The 17,571-nt window shown below is 36.3% G+C and overlaps 1 protein-coding gene across 1 annotated transcript; it reads left to right on the top strand.

The window, feature by feature from the left end:
* Positions 1-707: 707 nt before the first annotated feature.
* On the top strand, positions 708-6,017 carry LOC128992869 (uncharacterized). Its single transcript, XM_054416612.1, has one exon. The coding sequence runs from the start codon at positions 708-710 to the stop codon at positions 6,015-6,017; it is 5,310 nt and encodes a 1,769-aa protein (XP_054272587.1).
* Positions 6,018-17,571: the final 11,554 nt, after the last annotated feature.

Raw genomic sequence — 17,571 nt, 5'->3', positions numbered from 1 at the left:
TTTCCATAGCAATTTAGTATTTCAGATACGTTAATCTTATTGCCACAAACATTCCCCACACTCCGCCCTGCTAGCCTTTACTACTTCTTTCACCATTTTCTATGTCGTGGAGATGCTTCCATCCCTTCTCATAGCATTTCAGCATTGCAGATACATCAATCTAACCGCTACAAACGGTTTCCAGTTCCCACACTCCACACTGCTCACCTTACTACTTCCTTCACCTCTTCTTACGTCGCGGACATGTTTCCCTCTCTTCCCATAGAATTTTAAGATTGTAGATACCTTATGTTCAGTAAACTTTAACCATTCATATTATTTAACACTCTATGTTTTATTTAATGTACATCTCTTTTCCTTGCAACTAACATGTGTTCTTAATCAAATTAAATTATTCTCTATTGCTAACACATGTTGTGTATCAAAAAGTAAATAAAACAGTGCTTGTTCTCCTATCCCAAAAGTGTGTTCATTTTTTTTCTCCTCTTATAATCTCCATTTAATTTCATTCTCTACAAAACATTCATTGGTCCTAATCGAGCCTGGATTTTGAATTTCAGTCTTTGGATTCAATTTTCAGAACACTTTCAAGCTATCGAAATATCTTTATTTTATCATTCAATCTCTTTATGTTTCTCCCCACTCTCATAGTGTCACAAACTCTATCTAATTCTTAGTAAAGTTTCACTCCATCTGTTTTGTCCAATATGGCTACCAGATCAATTTCACTCTCAAACTTCAACAAATCAACCCTTCTCATACAAAATTCTTTTGAAAAGATTCTCAAATCTGTACAAGAGCTTGAAACACTTTCCCCCTCAATCTTGTCAGTGATACAAATCAGAACTTTAAACAACTTCTCGAACCAGTTAGAAAAGAAACATGAAGCCTATGAAAATTACCTGGAAAGAGCCTTGGAACATATATCAGAAGAATTAGATTTGGATGCAGTAAGTGACACTGAAGACAAACTGCGACTGCTATTCGTCGAAGCCAAGTCTCGGATTGAAGCCCTTCTCCAACAGCAGCCGCAAGATGTTCCAGAAGAAAGTAAAGATTCAACAAGAATTAGTGACATCTCAGCTTCATCATCTGCTCACGTAAGACTCCCAAAACTAGACCTCATCACGTTTGATGGTTCTCCTCTACAGTGGGTAAGTTTCATCAACTTATTTGACACTAGCATCCATCTGAATGAAAGCATTTCAAACGTCACTAAATTTCAATATCTTCTCAGCGTGCTCAAAAATGAACCACTAAATCTCGTAAAAGCTTTCAGTATCACTTCAGCCAATTACTCAATTGCCTATCAGCTCCTCAGAGACAGATACCACAACACCCGAAGGTTAACTACACTTCACCTAAACAAACTGATCGACCTACCGGACATTTCCTCTACCTCAAACAAATGTCTCAGAACGTTCCTCAACTTGTTTTATGAACACACAGAAGCACTTAAAGCTCTTGACTGTGACATTACTTCTAACTCTAACCCTCTGTTGTCCACCATACTCTTACGAAAACTAGACAATGACCTTCTAAAACAACTAGAGGCTTTTAGAATTAATATAAAATGCGAAACACATTCTCTACCAGAAGTAGTCGAAATAGTCAAGTTTCTTAATCAAGAGTGTAACCAAATGGAAGACGCTGTGTTACATACCAAGTTTGCTCAAAGTACGAACAACCACAATTCAAATTTTAAACCCAAATCTTTCACATCCAAGCCCTCTTTCATTCAAGCTCAGAAAGTTACAATGGTCTCTACTCCAACTCCATCAAATCAAGACAACTCAAAAAATCCTTTCTCATTTCCCTGCTTTGTCTGCTCATCAACTGGCCACAAGGTTTATGCTTGTCCTAGCTTTCTCTCTCTTTCTTCAAATGAACGTTTTAAAACCGTAAAGGACAACAACAGATGTGTCTCTTGCCTCGGAAAACATGATGTTAAAACATGTAAGTCTAAAGCATCTTGCTTCAAATGCCACAAACGTCATCACACCTTACTTCATTTTGAACATGACAAGACATCTCAAGGTTCTACATCATCACAACCATCAACCACTCATGTTTCGAATGAAAAACCTACCGTATCTCTTTGCTCACAGGAAGCCAGTCCTGCTAATCAAATCCCTAAAACTGTAATTTTAGGCACAACACTGGTTAAAGTTACTGCTCAAAATAACGTTTCTCATGTGTTCAGAGCATTGATTGATAGTGGCAGCATGTGTGATTTTATTAGTGAAAAAGCTGCTCAATTACTGAATGCACCTCGTTTCAAATCCAACTTACAAGTAGTTGGTCTTTCTCAATCTCCAACTCTCACAAAGGGTATTGTGAACCTCACTGTTAACACACTGGCAGGAAAATTAGTTGCATCCAACCATGAAGTGCACATACTTGATAAAATATCTGTCAATCTCCCTAGATCTCAAATATCACAAAGAGTTCTATTGAAAGTAAAACCTTACCCCCTTGCTGATCCCAGCTTCCACTTATCAGGGCCCATTGACATGCTGATCGGAGCTTCTCTCTTCCCTCTTCTTTTAACGAATGAAAACTATTCTCTCGGCCCTAACATGCCTAACATGATGGGAACTCACTTTGGCTTTGTTGTTATGGGGAATGCACCTTGTTCAACCGATTCCCAGCCTGCCAACACTCCATCCATCTCTCTGCTCTCAACGGTTGACAACGAATTGCATAACTCTCTACAGAAATTTTGGAAATTAGAGGAATTATCTGTACCCTCAAAGATATCGGTTGAAGAGCAACAGTGTGAAGATCTGTTTAAAGCTACCCACTCTAGGGACGAAAATGGCCGTTACTTAGTTCAGCTACCATTTAAAGAAAATCATCCACCTTTAGGATCTTCCAAACTCATCGCAGAACAACGTTTTCACTCACTTGAACGACGTTTTGCACTCTCTCCTGATTTGTATAAAGCTTACTCTGACAATATAAATGAACACATCTCTCAAGGTCATATGGTAAAACTACCTCATCTAGATATCAACTCTCCTCACTATTTCTTGCCACACCATGCAGTTGTGAAACCATCCAGTACCTCAACTAAACTCCGAATCGTTTATGATGCAAGCTGCAAAACCAGCTCTGGAATTTCCCTCAATGATTCTCTCATGACCGGCCCTAAATTACAGACCAACATTTGTGATATATTGCTACATTTCAGAACACACAATATCGTTTTCACTTGCGATATTCGCCAAATGTATCTTCAAATCTTAATCAAACCTTCCGATCAACTGTTCCAACTCGTCTTGTGGCGTGACAATCCCTCTGAAGATATATCCACATACAAACTCACTCGAGTGACTTTTGGAGTAAATAGCTCACCCTACTTAGCGATTCGTACCCTCCACCAGTTAGCTGAAGACGAAGGTAAAGACTTCCCTGAAGCAGCAAATGTCTTGCGCACTCAGACTTACGTAGACGACATTGTAACTGGAGCAGACACGGTAGATGAAGCAAAGAACCTTCAAAATCAACTCATTCAACTACTCAACCGTGGACACTTTGAACTTCGAAAATGGACTTCAAATTCTCCCGAGCTTCTTCAGTCTCTTCCAGACACTCATAAAGACTCTCCAGTCTTTCTTGAAAATACACCTGATCCCCATTTCTCAATTCTTGGCCTACACTGGTCTCCAGACTCGGACAATTTTTCATTTCATCTCAACCTACCGCCAAAAACACTAACTAAACGTCACGTTCTCAGTCTAGTCGCTAAAATATACGATCCTTGTGGATTTCTTAGCCCATGTACTATGACAGCGAAATGTTTTATTCAACTTCTCTGGACGACCGGTCTACAATGGGATGAACCTCTCACTCCAGAACTTAGTGCAATTTGGAGTAACTTTATCTCAGCGATACCAGCACTTGCAGACATTCAGATCCCTAGAGCATTGAAAATCTCTCCAAATTCTAGTGTTGAACTTCACGGCTTCTCAGACGCCTCTGAACGTGGGTTTTCAGCTGTTGTCTATGTACGATGTTCCCAACCCAACGGAGAAGTGACTACACGTATGGTTTTATCTAAAACTAGAGTCGCCCCTCTCAAGAAGGTGACTCTTCCACGATTAGAACTCTGCGCTGCCCACTTATTAGCTCAACTCGTAAACTTCTGTTGTTCTTCATTCAAACCCTTAATTTCACTCAACCAATGTTATTTGTGGTGTGATTCTTCAGTAACCTTGACATGGCTTCAAACTCCATCTTACAGGCTGAAAACATTCGTGGCTAACAGAGTCGCCCAAACACAAGAACTTGTCCCCTATCACTGTTGGCGTTACATCCCTAGCAAGGAAAACCCTGCTGATTGTGCTTCAAGAGGTATTCTAGCCACTGAGCTTGTGTCTCACCCCCTTTGGTGGTCAGGGCCTTCTTGGCTTTCTCTTCCCCCTTCAAACTGGCCTGATGTAACTTTTTCACCTACAGATATCTCAACATTAGATGAAGTAAAACACACTCCTCTAACTGTACTTGTGTCAACTACCACTGAATCTACGCTGACCAATCTTCTCATTAAATATTCTTCATGGGAACGACTTCTTAGGATTTTTGCTTACGTCCTTCGTTTCATACACAACTGTAAAGGTTCTGAAAAACGCCAAGGTTTCATCTCAACACAGGAACTGAAAGACACAAAATATCACATTTTTAAACTTGTACAAAAAGAAGTATTCACAGAAGAAATCAACTGCCTCAAACGGAAATCATTTTGCTCCACTCGTTTACAACGTCTTTCACCTTTCATTGACTCATTTGGATTATTGCGTGTTGGAGGACGTCTTTCTCAGACATCACTTCCTGAAGATGCTCGACATCCCATTATTCTGCCAAAAAAGCATCATGTGGTAAATCTCCTCATTGACCACTACCATATCTACAATCTTCATTCAGGCCCTCAGCTTACTCAAGCATTACTTTACAAACATGTTTGGATACTGTCTGCCCGTTGTGCCATACGCTCTCGTATCCATAAATGTGTCAGATGTTTCAAAGTCAAACCTAGAAATGTGTGTCCTCTCATGGCTGATCTCCCTCAGTCTCGTGTAACTCCTGCTCGACCTTTCCTCCACACCGGCATAGATTATGCAGGGCCTTTTACTGTTAAAATCTTCAACCTCAAGGCAGTGAGACACATAAAGTCATACTTTTGTACTTTCATCTGCCTCGTCACGAAAGCTGTACATTTGGAAGTAGTAACAGACCTAACGACTGAATCTTTCATTGCTGCAATGACTCGATTTGTATCTCGCAGAGGACATTCTTCCGACATTTACTCGGATTGTGGGTCCAACTTCATTGGTGCTGACTCTACCCTACGCAAGATTGTTGAAAAATCTCTTTATTGTCAAGACTCCAAACGGAAGATTCAACGATTCTCTTCACTTAAAGGCATCAATTTTCATTTTAATCCACCAGCCGCTCCGCATCAAGGAGGATTGTGGGAATCGTCTGTAAAGAATGTGAAACATCATCTCCGTCGAGTAATGGGAAACTCAGTCTTAACACTCATTGAATTCATCACATTGTTGACCCAAATCGAAGCAATGCTCAATTCCCGACCACTGACACCTCTTTCAAATGATCCTTCGGATCTCGCAGCACTGACTCCCGGACACTTCCTGATTGGTGCACCCCTCACAGCAGTACCTGAACCTAATCTCCTGACAGTTCCTGAAAACCGTCTCAAGCAATGGCAGCTAGTTCAAGCATTTCATCAACGCATATGGCATAGATGGCACCTAGAATACTTAAACAACTTGCAACAACGTACCAAGTGGACTCGGAAATCAAAAAATCTTGAAGTGGGTGACCTTGTTCTGGTACATATGGACTCACCACCTCTCTCGTGGCCTCTCGCTCGAATTACAGCAGTTCATCCAGGGGCTGATGGGGTTGTGCGAGTGATAGACTTAAAAACATCAAGTGGCAACCTCAGAAGATCTGCCCACAAAGTGTTTCCCCTGCCAACTGTGGATTCGTGAACTGTTTTTGTTGAATCCACTGGGGATTCAAGGCCCCCGGTATGTTCAGTAAACTTTAACCATTCATATTATTTAACACTCTATGTTTTATTTAATGTACATCTCTTTTCCTTGCAACTAACATGTGTTCTTAATCAAATTAAATTATTCTCTATTGCTAACACATGTTGTGTATCAAAAAGTAAATAAAACAGTGCTTGTTCTCCTATCCCAAAAGTGTGTTCATTTTTTTTCTCCTCTTATAATCTCCATTTAATTTCATTCTCTACAAAACATTCACCTTAATCTAATCGTCATAAACAGATCCCACTCTCCGGACAGCTCACCTTGACTACTTCCTTCACCACTTCATACGTCTCGGACCTTTTCTCTCCCTTCCCATAGCATTTTAGGATTGCAGATCCCTTAATCTAATCGTCATAAAAAGTTCCCACACTCCAGACTGCTCGCATTTACAACTTCCTTCACCACTTCCTACGCCACGGACCTGTTTACCTCCCTTCCCATAGCATTTTATGATTGCAGATACATTTCTCTAATCCTCATAAACAGTTCCAACACTTAGGACTGCTCGCTTTTACTACTTCCATCGCCACTTCCTACGCCACGGACCTGTTTCCCTCCCTTTCCATAGCATTTTATGTTTGTTTATACCTTAATCTAATCGTCATGGGGGAGCGAGCTGGCGTAGTGGCTAGAGCGCGGGACTTCAGTCCCTGAGGTCCCGGGTTCGATCCCCGCCAAGTCACCAATGGATTTTATCTAAGTGATAATGCCGCAACCCCTAGGTCTAGCCTGAAGTAATGTGAAAAACAATCCCAGGCTCGTGCCTAGCGTCCTAGGACAAAAAAAAAAAAAAAAAAAAAAAAAAAAAAAAAAAATCTAATCGTCATGAACAGTTCCCACACTCCAGACTGCTCGCCTTTACTTCTTCCTTCACCACTTCCTACATCACGGACCTGTTTACCTCCCTTCCCATAGCATTTAAGGATTGCAGATACCTTGATCTAATCGTCATAAACAGTTCCCACACACCGGACAGCTTGCATTGACTACTTCCTTCGCCACTTCCTACGTCACGGACCTGTTTACCTCCCTTCCCATAGAATTTTATGATTGCAGATACCTTAATCTAATCGTCATAAACAGTTCCCACACTCCAGACTGCTCGCCTTTACTACTTCCTTCACCACTTCCTACGTCGCGGACCCGTTTTCCTCCCTTCCCATAGCATCATAGGATTGCAAATACCTTAATCTAATGGTCATAAACAGTTCCCACACTCCGGACTGCTCGCATTTACTACTTCCTTCACCACTTCCTACGTCACGGACCTGTTTACCTCCCTTCCCATAGAATTTTATGATTGCAGATACCTTAATCTAATCGTCATAAACAGTTCCCAAACTCCGGACTGCTCGCCTTGACTACTTTCTTTGCCACTTCCTACGCCACGGACCTGTTTCCCTCCCTTTCCATAGCATTTTATGATTGCAGATACCCTAATCTAATCGTCATAAACAGTTTCCACACTCCAGACTGCTCACCTTTAGTACTTCCTTTAGCACTTCCTATGTCACGGACCTCAAGCTAGTGTCGTCATTTGATTATATTTATGATTCATACCGTTTCTGTTCTAATATCTATGGAATAATGCTATCAGCTATTTCTTTATCTACTGCATTCAAAAGTCAACAGCTGATCATATGTCTTTGTTTATGTGTCAAATACTGCTTCCATAAGGATTACATTGAAACTTTGAGACCCAGTGGGGCGGATTCCTGAGAGTTATTTTTAACGCCATATAGATGTTGGCACTCACTGATATGGTCTTTATCACCATCCAAAATTTGAAAACGATTGATTCAGCCGTCTAGGAGGAGTTTGCGTATTACGAAATGCATAAAAGTCGACGTATAAGAGCTTCGCTCGTTTCGCTCGCTCCGCTCAATTATCTGATTCAATATATATCGTTCCTTTGTTTTTAAACATCAAATAGAGTTAGATTTGTCTATGATTTTATTGATATTCAACACTAATACTGAAACCCTACCTGGGCGGACGCTAACCGAAACCACCAGTCTGTGAGACCCCATTTGAAAATAATGGACCCCGCTCAGAAACACCATAGACAAATAGATTAAATATAGACTGTCAAAGGAAGGTTCCGGCGCCCTCTGCTAGGGTTTGCCGTGTAGTTACGGCGCACACCGCTGCAGTCGGGGAGTGCAGGAGCCGTATGCCACCAACCGATGCTGCAGCGGTGTGCGCCGTAACTACTTGGCAAACCTAGCGGTGGACGCCAAAACTTCTGCAAACCGCAGCACAGCTGACGGTCTATATTTTTTCTATTTGTCTATGGAAACACACAAACAGAAACCCTGGGCCTGTGAGACCCCTTTAACCCCTTTAAAATACACCAACGCGGGGCTTCTGAGACGGGCATGGTATGAACAGACATCCTGTCAAGATCACGGCATCCACACAAAACGAATAAACAATATGTCATCAGGTAGGGGAGGAAAATGGGGGAATATAATTCCCCAAGTAAACAGTGTTGCCAACATAAGTTAGTGAAAATTCCCATGGAAAGTGTTAATTAATCAATAAAAACAATATTAGCCTACCAAAAACAAATAATAATTAGGCCTGATAAAAAATTAAAAAAAAAAACAACTAAAACCACAAACTATAAGCAAACTAAGTTATAGTCCTCGCCACCCTAAGTTGAGGCAGCCCAAGGCCGCACGGCGTATATCTAGTGCGGCCTTTGGCTGCCTCAACTTAGGGTGGTGAGGACTATAAAGACTATGATTTTCCTATGATTTTGATAATTTTATGGGATCAAACATTGTTCGTTTAGAAAATGAACGCAGATTTTCAATACTTATTATAACTTAATTTTGATAACTGCAAAGGATTGTAACTAATTGTTTCCTCAATTTTTTACCGTAATTAGCCTACTTAATATAATTAAATAAACACAAAACACTTCTTTAATGTTTTTGTTATTGTTTCCATCGTGTCAACAAAAAATTTAACAAGTTATAACTTGTTAAAAAATAAATACGTACCTAACGTAGTTGGGGTAGGCCTAAGGTACCGGTACTATAAAAGTTGAAACTTGTTGTATAAGTTATATGTTCTTATAAGTTATATGTAGCCTACTCTATGAGTCTATGGTGTGTGTACCAGTAGGCCCTACCTATACAAAAATTTGAAATGATTTAATTGAAATCTTGGTCTGGTAGCCTACTTCCTCAGTCAACAACGTTACAGTAATAACTGTTTTGATTTTTACCTGGAAACAAAGACCCGAAGGGAACACTTTTTAAAGCCTTAACAAGCGTTACGAGAGGATTTGTTTTAATGACCCAAATTAGGCAGCTAAAGATCCAATTCCTATCCTGCAACTGTTACGACTCTAGTCGGTCGAGACGCTTGTCTTAATTCCTATGCCGCGACTCCTGCGACTCCCAAGACTAGTGACTAGTGCAATTGCACTCTTGACCGTCATGGAATAAGTAGGCCGAGAGTTGGTAGAGAATTTATTACTTCGAGAAGAGGAGGAAAAAAGGAAATATTAATGTGGATGGTAAAAAACAATGAACAACCTAATACATTGTTCATGGTACGGCAATAAGAGGGGTTTCAGAGTAGCCTATTCTTATTCAGAAACATCTTCTTCAAGTATTGCGGGTGCTTGGGGTTGAAAACGTACGGGTGGTGACGAACCAGTTCCATCAAATTTGAATCATCTATGAAGGTACACACCTCAAACAACTCTGTAGCCTATACACTATAAATTCGTTCCAGCTGTGCAGCCGCGCGGCTGTAGACCCTCGATAGGAATGAGTTGCATTTACTTTGCATTTAAGTAGTAATTTTTTTCAGCCTCGCAGCTAAAACCGTGTGACTAGAGTCGTAACAGTCGCAGGATAGGAATTGGACCTTTAGATTTAGAAGAGTGCAGGTTAGGCTATTCTACTCTTGATTTTTCATATTTACGCAAAAAATATTAAAAAATATTAAAAAATATTTACGCATATTTTTCATCGATTATGAATTATGGAATTACTGTATGGGGCTCATCAAGCCAGGCCAAAAAAATATTTATTCTCCAAAAAAGAGCTGTAAGATTAATGGCCAGAGTCTCCCGTAGAACACATTGTAAAGATTTATTTATTAATTTTAAAATTTTAACTTTTTTTAGCTCTTATATTTACAAATTGGCATTAATGGTTAAAAGTGATTTCGACACATTCATGGACTGTCAACAATCTCATCCACATAACACAAGATTCAAAAATATTATAAAACCAGTTCAACATAGGCTTAAAATCTTTCATTTATCCCCTCAGTATATGGGACCAAAAATTTACAATAAATTACCCGCTGGGATTAAAAACATTGCCTCATTCTCTAAATTTAAACTATCTTTAAAAAATTTCCTTTTGGAGAGGGCATTTTACTCGTTAGAGGAATATCTGGAAAATGAGTATATTTGAAAGATATTGCTTCTCCCATAGGTTTGTAGCTTATTATATGCTTTATTTCTTTTGTAAACTATTTTATTTTAAAATGTAGTATAGTATTAGTATTAGACTTTGTGACAAATCACCTGTCAAGAGAATTGATGTAATGTGATGATGTTTAATAAATAAATAAATAAATAAATAAATAAATAATTGATAACAAATAACCATTGCTACAGCCGATGATGTAGGCCTACAGTAGGCCTACTGTGATTTGTTTTTAGTTTAGAACAGTATCACTTTATAGTCAGCTGGTAGTTAATGTATAATGCAGCCTATAATAGTGAATGTAGTACGTAAAGTTAAGTGCAACCTTGTTTAGGCTTAATATAAACTTACGGTATTAATTTACAGTTTTAATATGACATTGGTCGGTTTGAGATATCGGTATTTTATATGCTCCATCGTTCTCAGGTTGGAAATTGATACGAGGCCTATTTCCTGATAAATATATAAATACAAAACCAACATAGAGACCTACCTCATAAAAAATGCACCTCCAAGCATCAGAAATACGCTTCCAATTACCAAAGGATATCTGAGAGTAGAGTACTTTGATGTTTGTTTTCTATCCATTCTAAATGGGCATGGCAAATATTGGCTTCGATAGTTTAAAAAATAAACAAAGCCTAGGAGTTTTGGTTTTTTTTTAAGTAGGCTAGCCTAAATGATTTGATAAGCCTAATTGTGATTAACTGTTGACGTTTTAGTGAAAAACTGCAATCAATCAGTTTATTATCTGTTCGAGATAAGCTAAATCATACTTGCTAATAATTATACAGTTCAAATTTCATCAAGGAAACTAATAATTTATTTAAATAATTAATTGATTATATAAGCAAACGCCTACCTCCTACCATGACATTTTGACAGAATTGAGGTTATATTTTTATTCTGAATCAGTGTTGCCACCGCGTTGTTGCGATTTTACCCTAAATGCGGGCTAAAATTACCCTAAATTACCCTAAATCTACTTTGAGTTACCCTAAAAATTACCCTAAATGTTAATATTTGCGTTTAATGCTATAAAACATTGTTAAAATCATATAAATCTTATATAAGGTGGTTAATTATACAAAATGAAGTTCCAATACCAATCAATTTACGTAAAATTATACTCGATTCTAAAACACCACCCGAAAGAAGAACAAAATGTTGATATTGATCAGCTCTATCGACTATCGTATAGCGAAAAATATCGAATCAAGAACTATCGTATTTTTTTTACTGTATCGACCCATTATTACTGTTTTTGAACAATCATATCTTTAAAATACAGTACGGTACCACCAAAGCTTTATTAATCTATACATAGTACACATTTCTTGACACAATTTGTAAAATAATCCAGTTTAATTCAATTCAATCACATAATTAAATATCAAACCCAGTAACGAATAATATTTCATATTTTATTAGGCCTATAACGTGTTATAGAATCGAATACATTCTAAAACAGATAATTCCCAACTATTGATAAGATCGATTAGGCTAACTTATTATGAAAAATTCATCATAGCAATCGATTTAAACCGGTTGAATCGAATATGATGGCTTGGCCATAGTATTTAATGAACGTTTTTTGCCAAATTTTGAAGTTTTTTTTTCATTTTTTTAGTAAAATTTCCATTGTTATGCTAACTTTTAGTTTTACCCTAAAATTACCCTAAATCTACCATTACCCTAATCTTTACCCTAAGACCAGTAAATTACCCTAAAAAAGGGTAATTACCCTAAAAGTGGCAACACTGTTCTGAATTCTGCTGATAGATCTAGATGGATGGATGTGGATTGGATAGCTAGTTGTTGTTCTTCTTCTTCTTAGTCCCTTACCATCGCATGTCAGCTTTTTTCAAAGACGAATTTCAATCACTTTCACCAAAGTTTGTAATTAATTGGCACCACTGCTACCACGGCCACTGCAACTCTCTCATAATGTGCTATAACTCCATTGGATTAATTATCAATAAAAGTAACGAATTTATCGATAACCGATTAAATCAACCAAAATCGTAACTTTCTATATCAATTAATTGTAGCAATATTGATAATCCGGTAATAGGCATTTTGACAACTCGTTGCCATCTCAGAATGATTATCTAAACTTCCCAGTATGGTCCTGACTGATGAACCAGTTTATCTTAGTCAGTAAAAAAATACACAGAGGTCATCCACGGCCACATTAAACCCTTTGGGACGATCGTGAAGACAGCTATCGCCAGCTAACGGCGGGCGGAGAATTCCACACCCCCACTACCCTACCTGTGTACAATCTAATACAACAGTAATAGACCTCAACTGTGTTAAAAATGTTAAAACCTTAATTTAAACGATATAACACATGTTGTAACGTTTTCCGGCACATTTTCACAAATGAAATGGGGGGAAATACTTAAATTCATAACATATAAAATAATATATACATAAAATCTTAAGTAAATTTGAGTCTGAAATCCAGCGCTCGGCGTACTAAGAATGTTCGGACAAACATTTACCTATGTTGTGACGGTATTCCCCAAAATTTTATCATTTTAATTTGAAGTATACACTTGAATGTACAACATATTAAAAAATCATTAAAATCTAAACATATATATTTAGGTTAATTTTAGCTTAAAGTCCAGCTAACGAATTAGCGCTCAGCGTACTAAGAATGTTCGGACGAACATTTACCTATGTTTAGACGATATTCCCCAAAATTTTATCATTTTAAATTAAAGTTTACACTTGAATGTACAACATATTAAAAAATCATTCAATTCTAAACATATATATTTAGGTTAATTTTAGCCTAAAGTCTAGCTAACGAATTTGTTCTCAGCGTCCTAATAATGTTCGGACAAACATTTACCTGTGTTGTGACGATATTCCCCAAAATTTTATAATTTTAAATTAAAGTATACACTTAAATGTAGCACATATTAAAAAATCATTCAATTCTAAACATATATATTTAGGTTAATTTTAGCTTAAAGTCCAGCTAACGAATTAGCGCTCAGCGTACTAAGAATGTTCGGACGAACATTTACCTATGTTAAGACGATATTCCCCAACATTTTATCATTTTAAATTAAAGTATACACTTGGATGTACAACATATTAAAAAATCATTCAATTCTAAACATATATATTTAGGTTAATTTTAGCCTAAAGTCTAGCTAACGAATTTGTTCTCAGCGTCCTAATAATGTTCGGACAAACATTTACCTATGTTGTGACGATATTCCCCAAAATTTTATCATTTTAAATTAAAGTATACACTTGGATGGACAACATATTAAAAAATCATTCAATTCTAAACATATATATTTAGGTTAATTTTAGCCTAAAGTCTAGCTAACGAACTTGTTCTCAGCGTACTAATAATGTTCGGACGAACATTTACCTATGTTGTGACGGTATTCCCCAAAATTTTATCATTTTAAATTAAAGTATACACTTGGATGTACAACATATTAAAAAATCATTCAATTCTAAACATATATATTTAGGTTAATTTTAGCCTAAAGTCTAGCTAACGAATTTGTTCTCAGCGTCCTAATAATGTTCGGACAAACATTTACCTATGTTGTGACGATATTCCCCAAAATTTTATCATTTTAAATTAAAGTATACACTCAGATATACAACATATTAAAAAATCATTCAATTCTAAACATATATATTTAGGTTAATTTTAGCCTAAAGTCTAGCTAACGAATTTGTTCTCAGCGTCCTAATAATGTTCGGACAAACATTTACCTGTGTTGTGACGGTATTCCCCAAAATTTTATCATTTTAAATTAAAGTATAGACTTAAATGTAGCACATATTAAAAAATCATTAAAATCTAAACATATATATTTAGGTTAATTTTAGCTTAAAGTCCAGCTAACGAATTAGCGCTCAGCGTACTAAGAATGTTCGGACGAACATTTACCTATGTTAAGACGATATTCCCCAAAAATTTATCATTTTAAATTAAAGTATACACTTAAATGTAGCACATATTAAAAAATCATTCAATTCTAAACATATATATTTAGGTTAATTTTAGCTTAAGTCCAGCTAACGAATTAGCGCTCAGCGTACTAAGAATGTTCGGGCGAACATTTACCTATGTTAAGACGATATTCCCCAACATTTTATCATTTTAAATTAAAGAATACACTTGGATGTACAACATATTAAAAAATCATTCAATTCTAAACATATATATTTAGGTTAATTTTAGCCTAAAATCTAGCTAACGAATTTGTTCTCAGCGCCCTAATAATGTTCGGACAAACATTTACCTATGTTGTGACGATATTCCCCAACATTTTATCATTTTAAATTAAAGTATACACTTGGATGTACAACATATTAAAAAATCATTCAATTCTAAACATATATATTTAGGTTAATTTTAGCCTAAAGTCTAGCTAACGAATTTGTTCTCAGCGTCCTAATAATGTTCGGACGAACATTTACCTATGTTGTGACGGTATTCCCCAAAATTTTATCATTTTAAATTAAAGTATACACTTGGATGTACAACATATTAAAAAATCATTCAATTCTAAACATATATATTTAGGTTAATTTTAGCCTAAAGTCTAGCTAACGAATTTGTTCTCAGCGTCCTAATAATGTTCGGACAAACATTTACCTATGTTGTGACGGTATTCCCCAAAATTTTATCATTTTAAATTAAAGTATACACTTAAATGTAGCACATATTAAAAAATCATTCAATTCTAAACAAATATATTTAGGTTAATTTTAGCCTAAAGTCTAGCTAACGAACTTGTTCTCAGCGTACTAATAATGTTCGGACGAACATTTACCTATGTTGTGACGATATTCCCCAAAATTTTATCATTTTAAATTAAAGTATACACTTGGATGTACAACATATTAAAAAATCATTAAAATCTAGACATATATATTTAGGTTAATTTTAGCCTAAAGTCTAGCTAACGAACTTGTTCTCAACGTACTAATAATGTTCGGACGAACATTTACCTATGTTGTGACAGTATTCCCCAAAATTTTATCATTTTAAATTAAAGTATACACTTGGATGTACAACATATTAAAAAATCATTAAAATCTAGACATATATATTTAGGTTAATTTTAGCTTAAAGTCCAGCTAACGAATTAGCGCTCAGCGTACTAAGAATGTTCGGACAAACATTTACCTATGTTGTGACGGTATTCCCCAAAATTTTATCATTTTAAATTAAAGTATACACTTAAATGTAGCACATATTAAAAAATCATTCAATTCTAAACATATATATTTAGGTTAATTTTAGCTTAAAATCCAGCTAACGAATTAGCGCTCAGCGTACTAAGAATGTTCGGACGAACATTTACCTATGTTGTGACGGTATTCCCCAAATTTTTATCATTTTAAATTAAAATATACACTTGGATGTACAACATATTAAAAATCATTCAATTCTAAACATATATATTTAGGTTAATTTTAGCCTAAAGTTTAGCTAACGAATTTGTTCTCAGCGTACTAAGAATGTTCGGACGAACATTTACCTATGTTTTGATGATATTCCCTAAAATTTTATCATTTTAAATTAAAGTATACACTTGGATGTACAACATATTAAAAAATCATTCAATTCTAAACATATATATTTAGGTTAATTTTAGCCTAAAGTCTAGCTAACGAATTTGTTCTCAGCGTCCTAATAATGTTCGGACGAACATTTACCTATGTTGTGACGGTATTCCCCAAAATTTTATCATTTTAAATTAAAGTATACACTTGGATGTACAACATATTAAAAAATCATTCAATTCTAAACATATATATTTAGGTTAATTTTAGCCTAAAGTCTAGCTAACGAATTTGTTCTCAGCGTCCTAATAATGTTCGGACAAACATTTACCTATGTTATAGGTAAATGGTTGTTTACTCAGAATATTAATGATGGAAATGGAACTGGAAATAGCTGCAATGACAATTTAACCAGAAATGAAGAGGAAAAAATGTCCGTAAAAGCTTATAATGAGTATTGTGAAGGAAACTGGTATGAAAAACAACCTGATAGTGACGTCAATGTTGAAGCGAGAAATAACAAAACTGACTCATCTAAAAAAATCCAGCAAAGTACACAGCATACGAATGAAATGACTTTTGATGATGATTCATTATTACCATTCAATGATAGAAGTATAACAAAAAAATCATTGATTTCAATCGGTGCCGAAAATATGGAAACAAAAGATTCTTTCGTACATGACAAGATTCCAAATCAACACTCTACAACGAAACAAGACGTTAGTCGTGACGTTGGCTACTGGGAGTTTTGGATTACGTCAGAGGACTGGAATAAAGTTAAAGTAAAAGGTGACAGCTATTCATGGTTCATGATTCGCGAGTTGATAAAGCTTGTTGCTGCTCCAGTTTTTAAGATTTGTTTGGTGAACTTTACAACCCACAGAAGGAATAAGTGCAATATTGGAGAACCTGAGATTGTTTACTATGGCAAATGTAAACATGAAGGCTGTAGACAATTTCGGTTTGATTTAACTCAAAGTGCTGGTGGAGTGAAACTTACTATATCTGCAAGTGGTAATAAAATACATCAGGGTAAATTGTCATCGCGTCTAAGTGGCTTAGAGAGAAGCGTAGCAAAGCAAGAATTGCTTTCCAAAAAGGCGCTGAACTTTAGGAGTGAAAAGATTCTACAAGCTGAATCACAGACTGTTCTTTCAGGAAATCTGTTACAAATAAGATCTTTGGATGTGTTCAGGCAAGCCAGAGCAGAAGCTGCAAAGATGTTGGATAAGCACAATGACGATGGAATAGATTTGATACTACGATTCCGTGAAGACAGGGATGGGGATGAACAACAGAAACAAATTTTAAAAAACGAAAAACAAGAAACTGAAGATGACGAGAAGATAATTCAGAGAATTGGCGAGCCACTGCATGTATACATGTTTAGCAAGATTCAGTTTAAGACACTAAAATTTACTATTCAAAATGAAAACAGTAAAATATGTGTTCTTCATATTGACAGCACGGGC

This window comes from Macrosteles quadrilineatus, unplaced genomic scaffold, assembly GCF_028750875.1.
Source record: "Macrosteles quadrilineatus isolate MER2022 unplaced genomic scaffold, UCM_ALF_1.0 Scaffold_4__1_contigs__length_99947679, whole genome shotgun sequence".
Taxonomy (NCBI): Eukaryota; Metazoa; Arthropoda; class Insecta; order Hemiptera; family Cicadellidae; genus Macrosteles; species Macrosteles quadrilineatus.
This window is presented reverse-complemented; position numbering and strand designations above follow the sequence as displayed.

Coding starts and splice junctions, on each gene's coding strand:
- LOC128992869 (XM_054416612.1), top strand. CDS start 708: ATGGCTACCAGATCAATTTCACTCTCAAACTTCAACAAATCAACCCTT.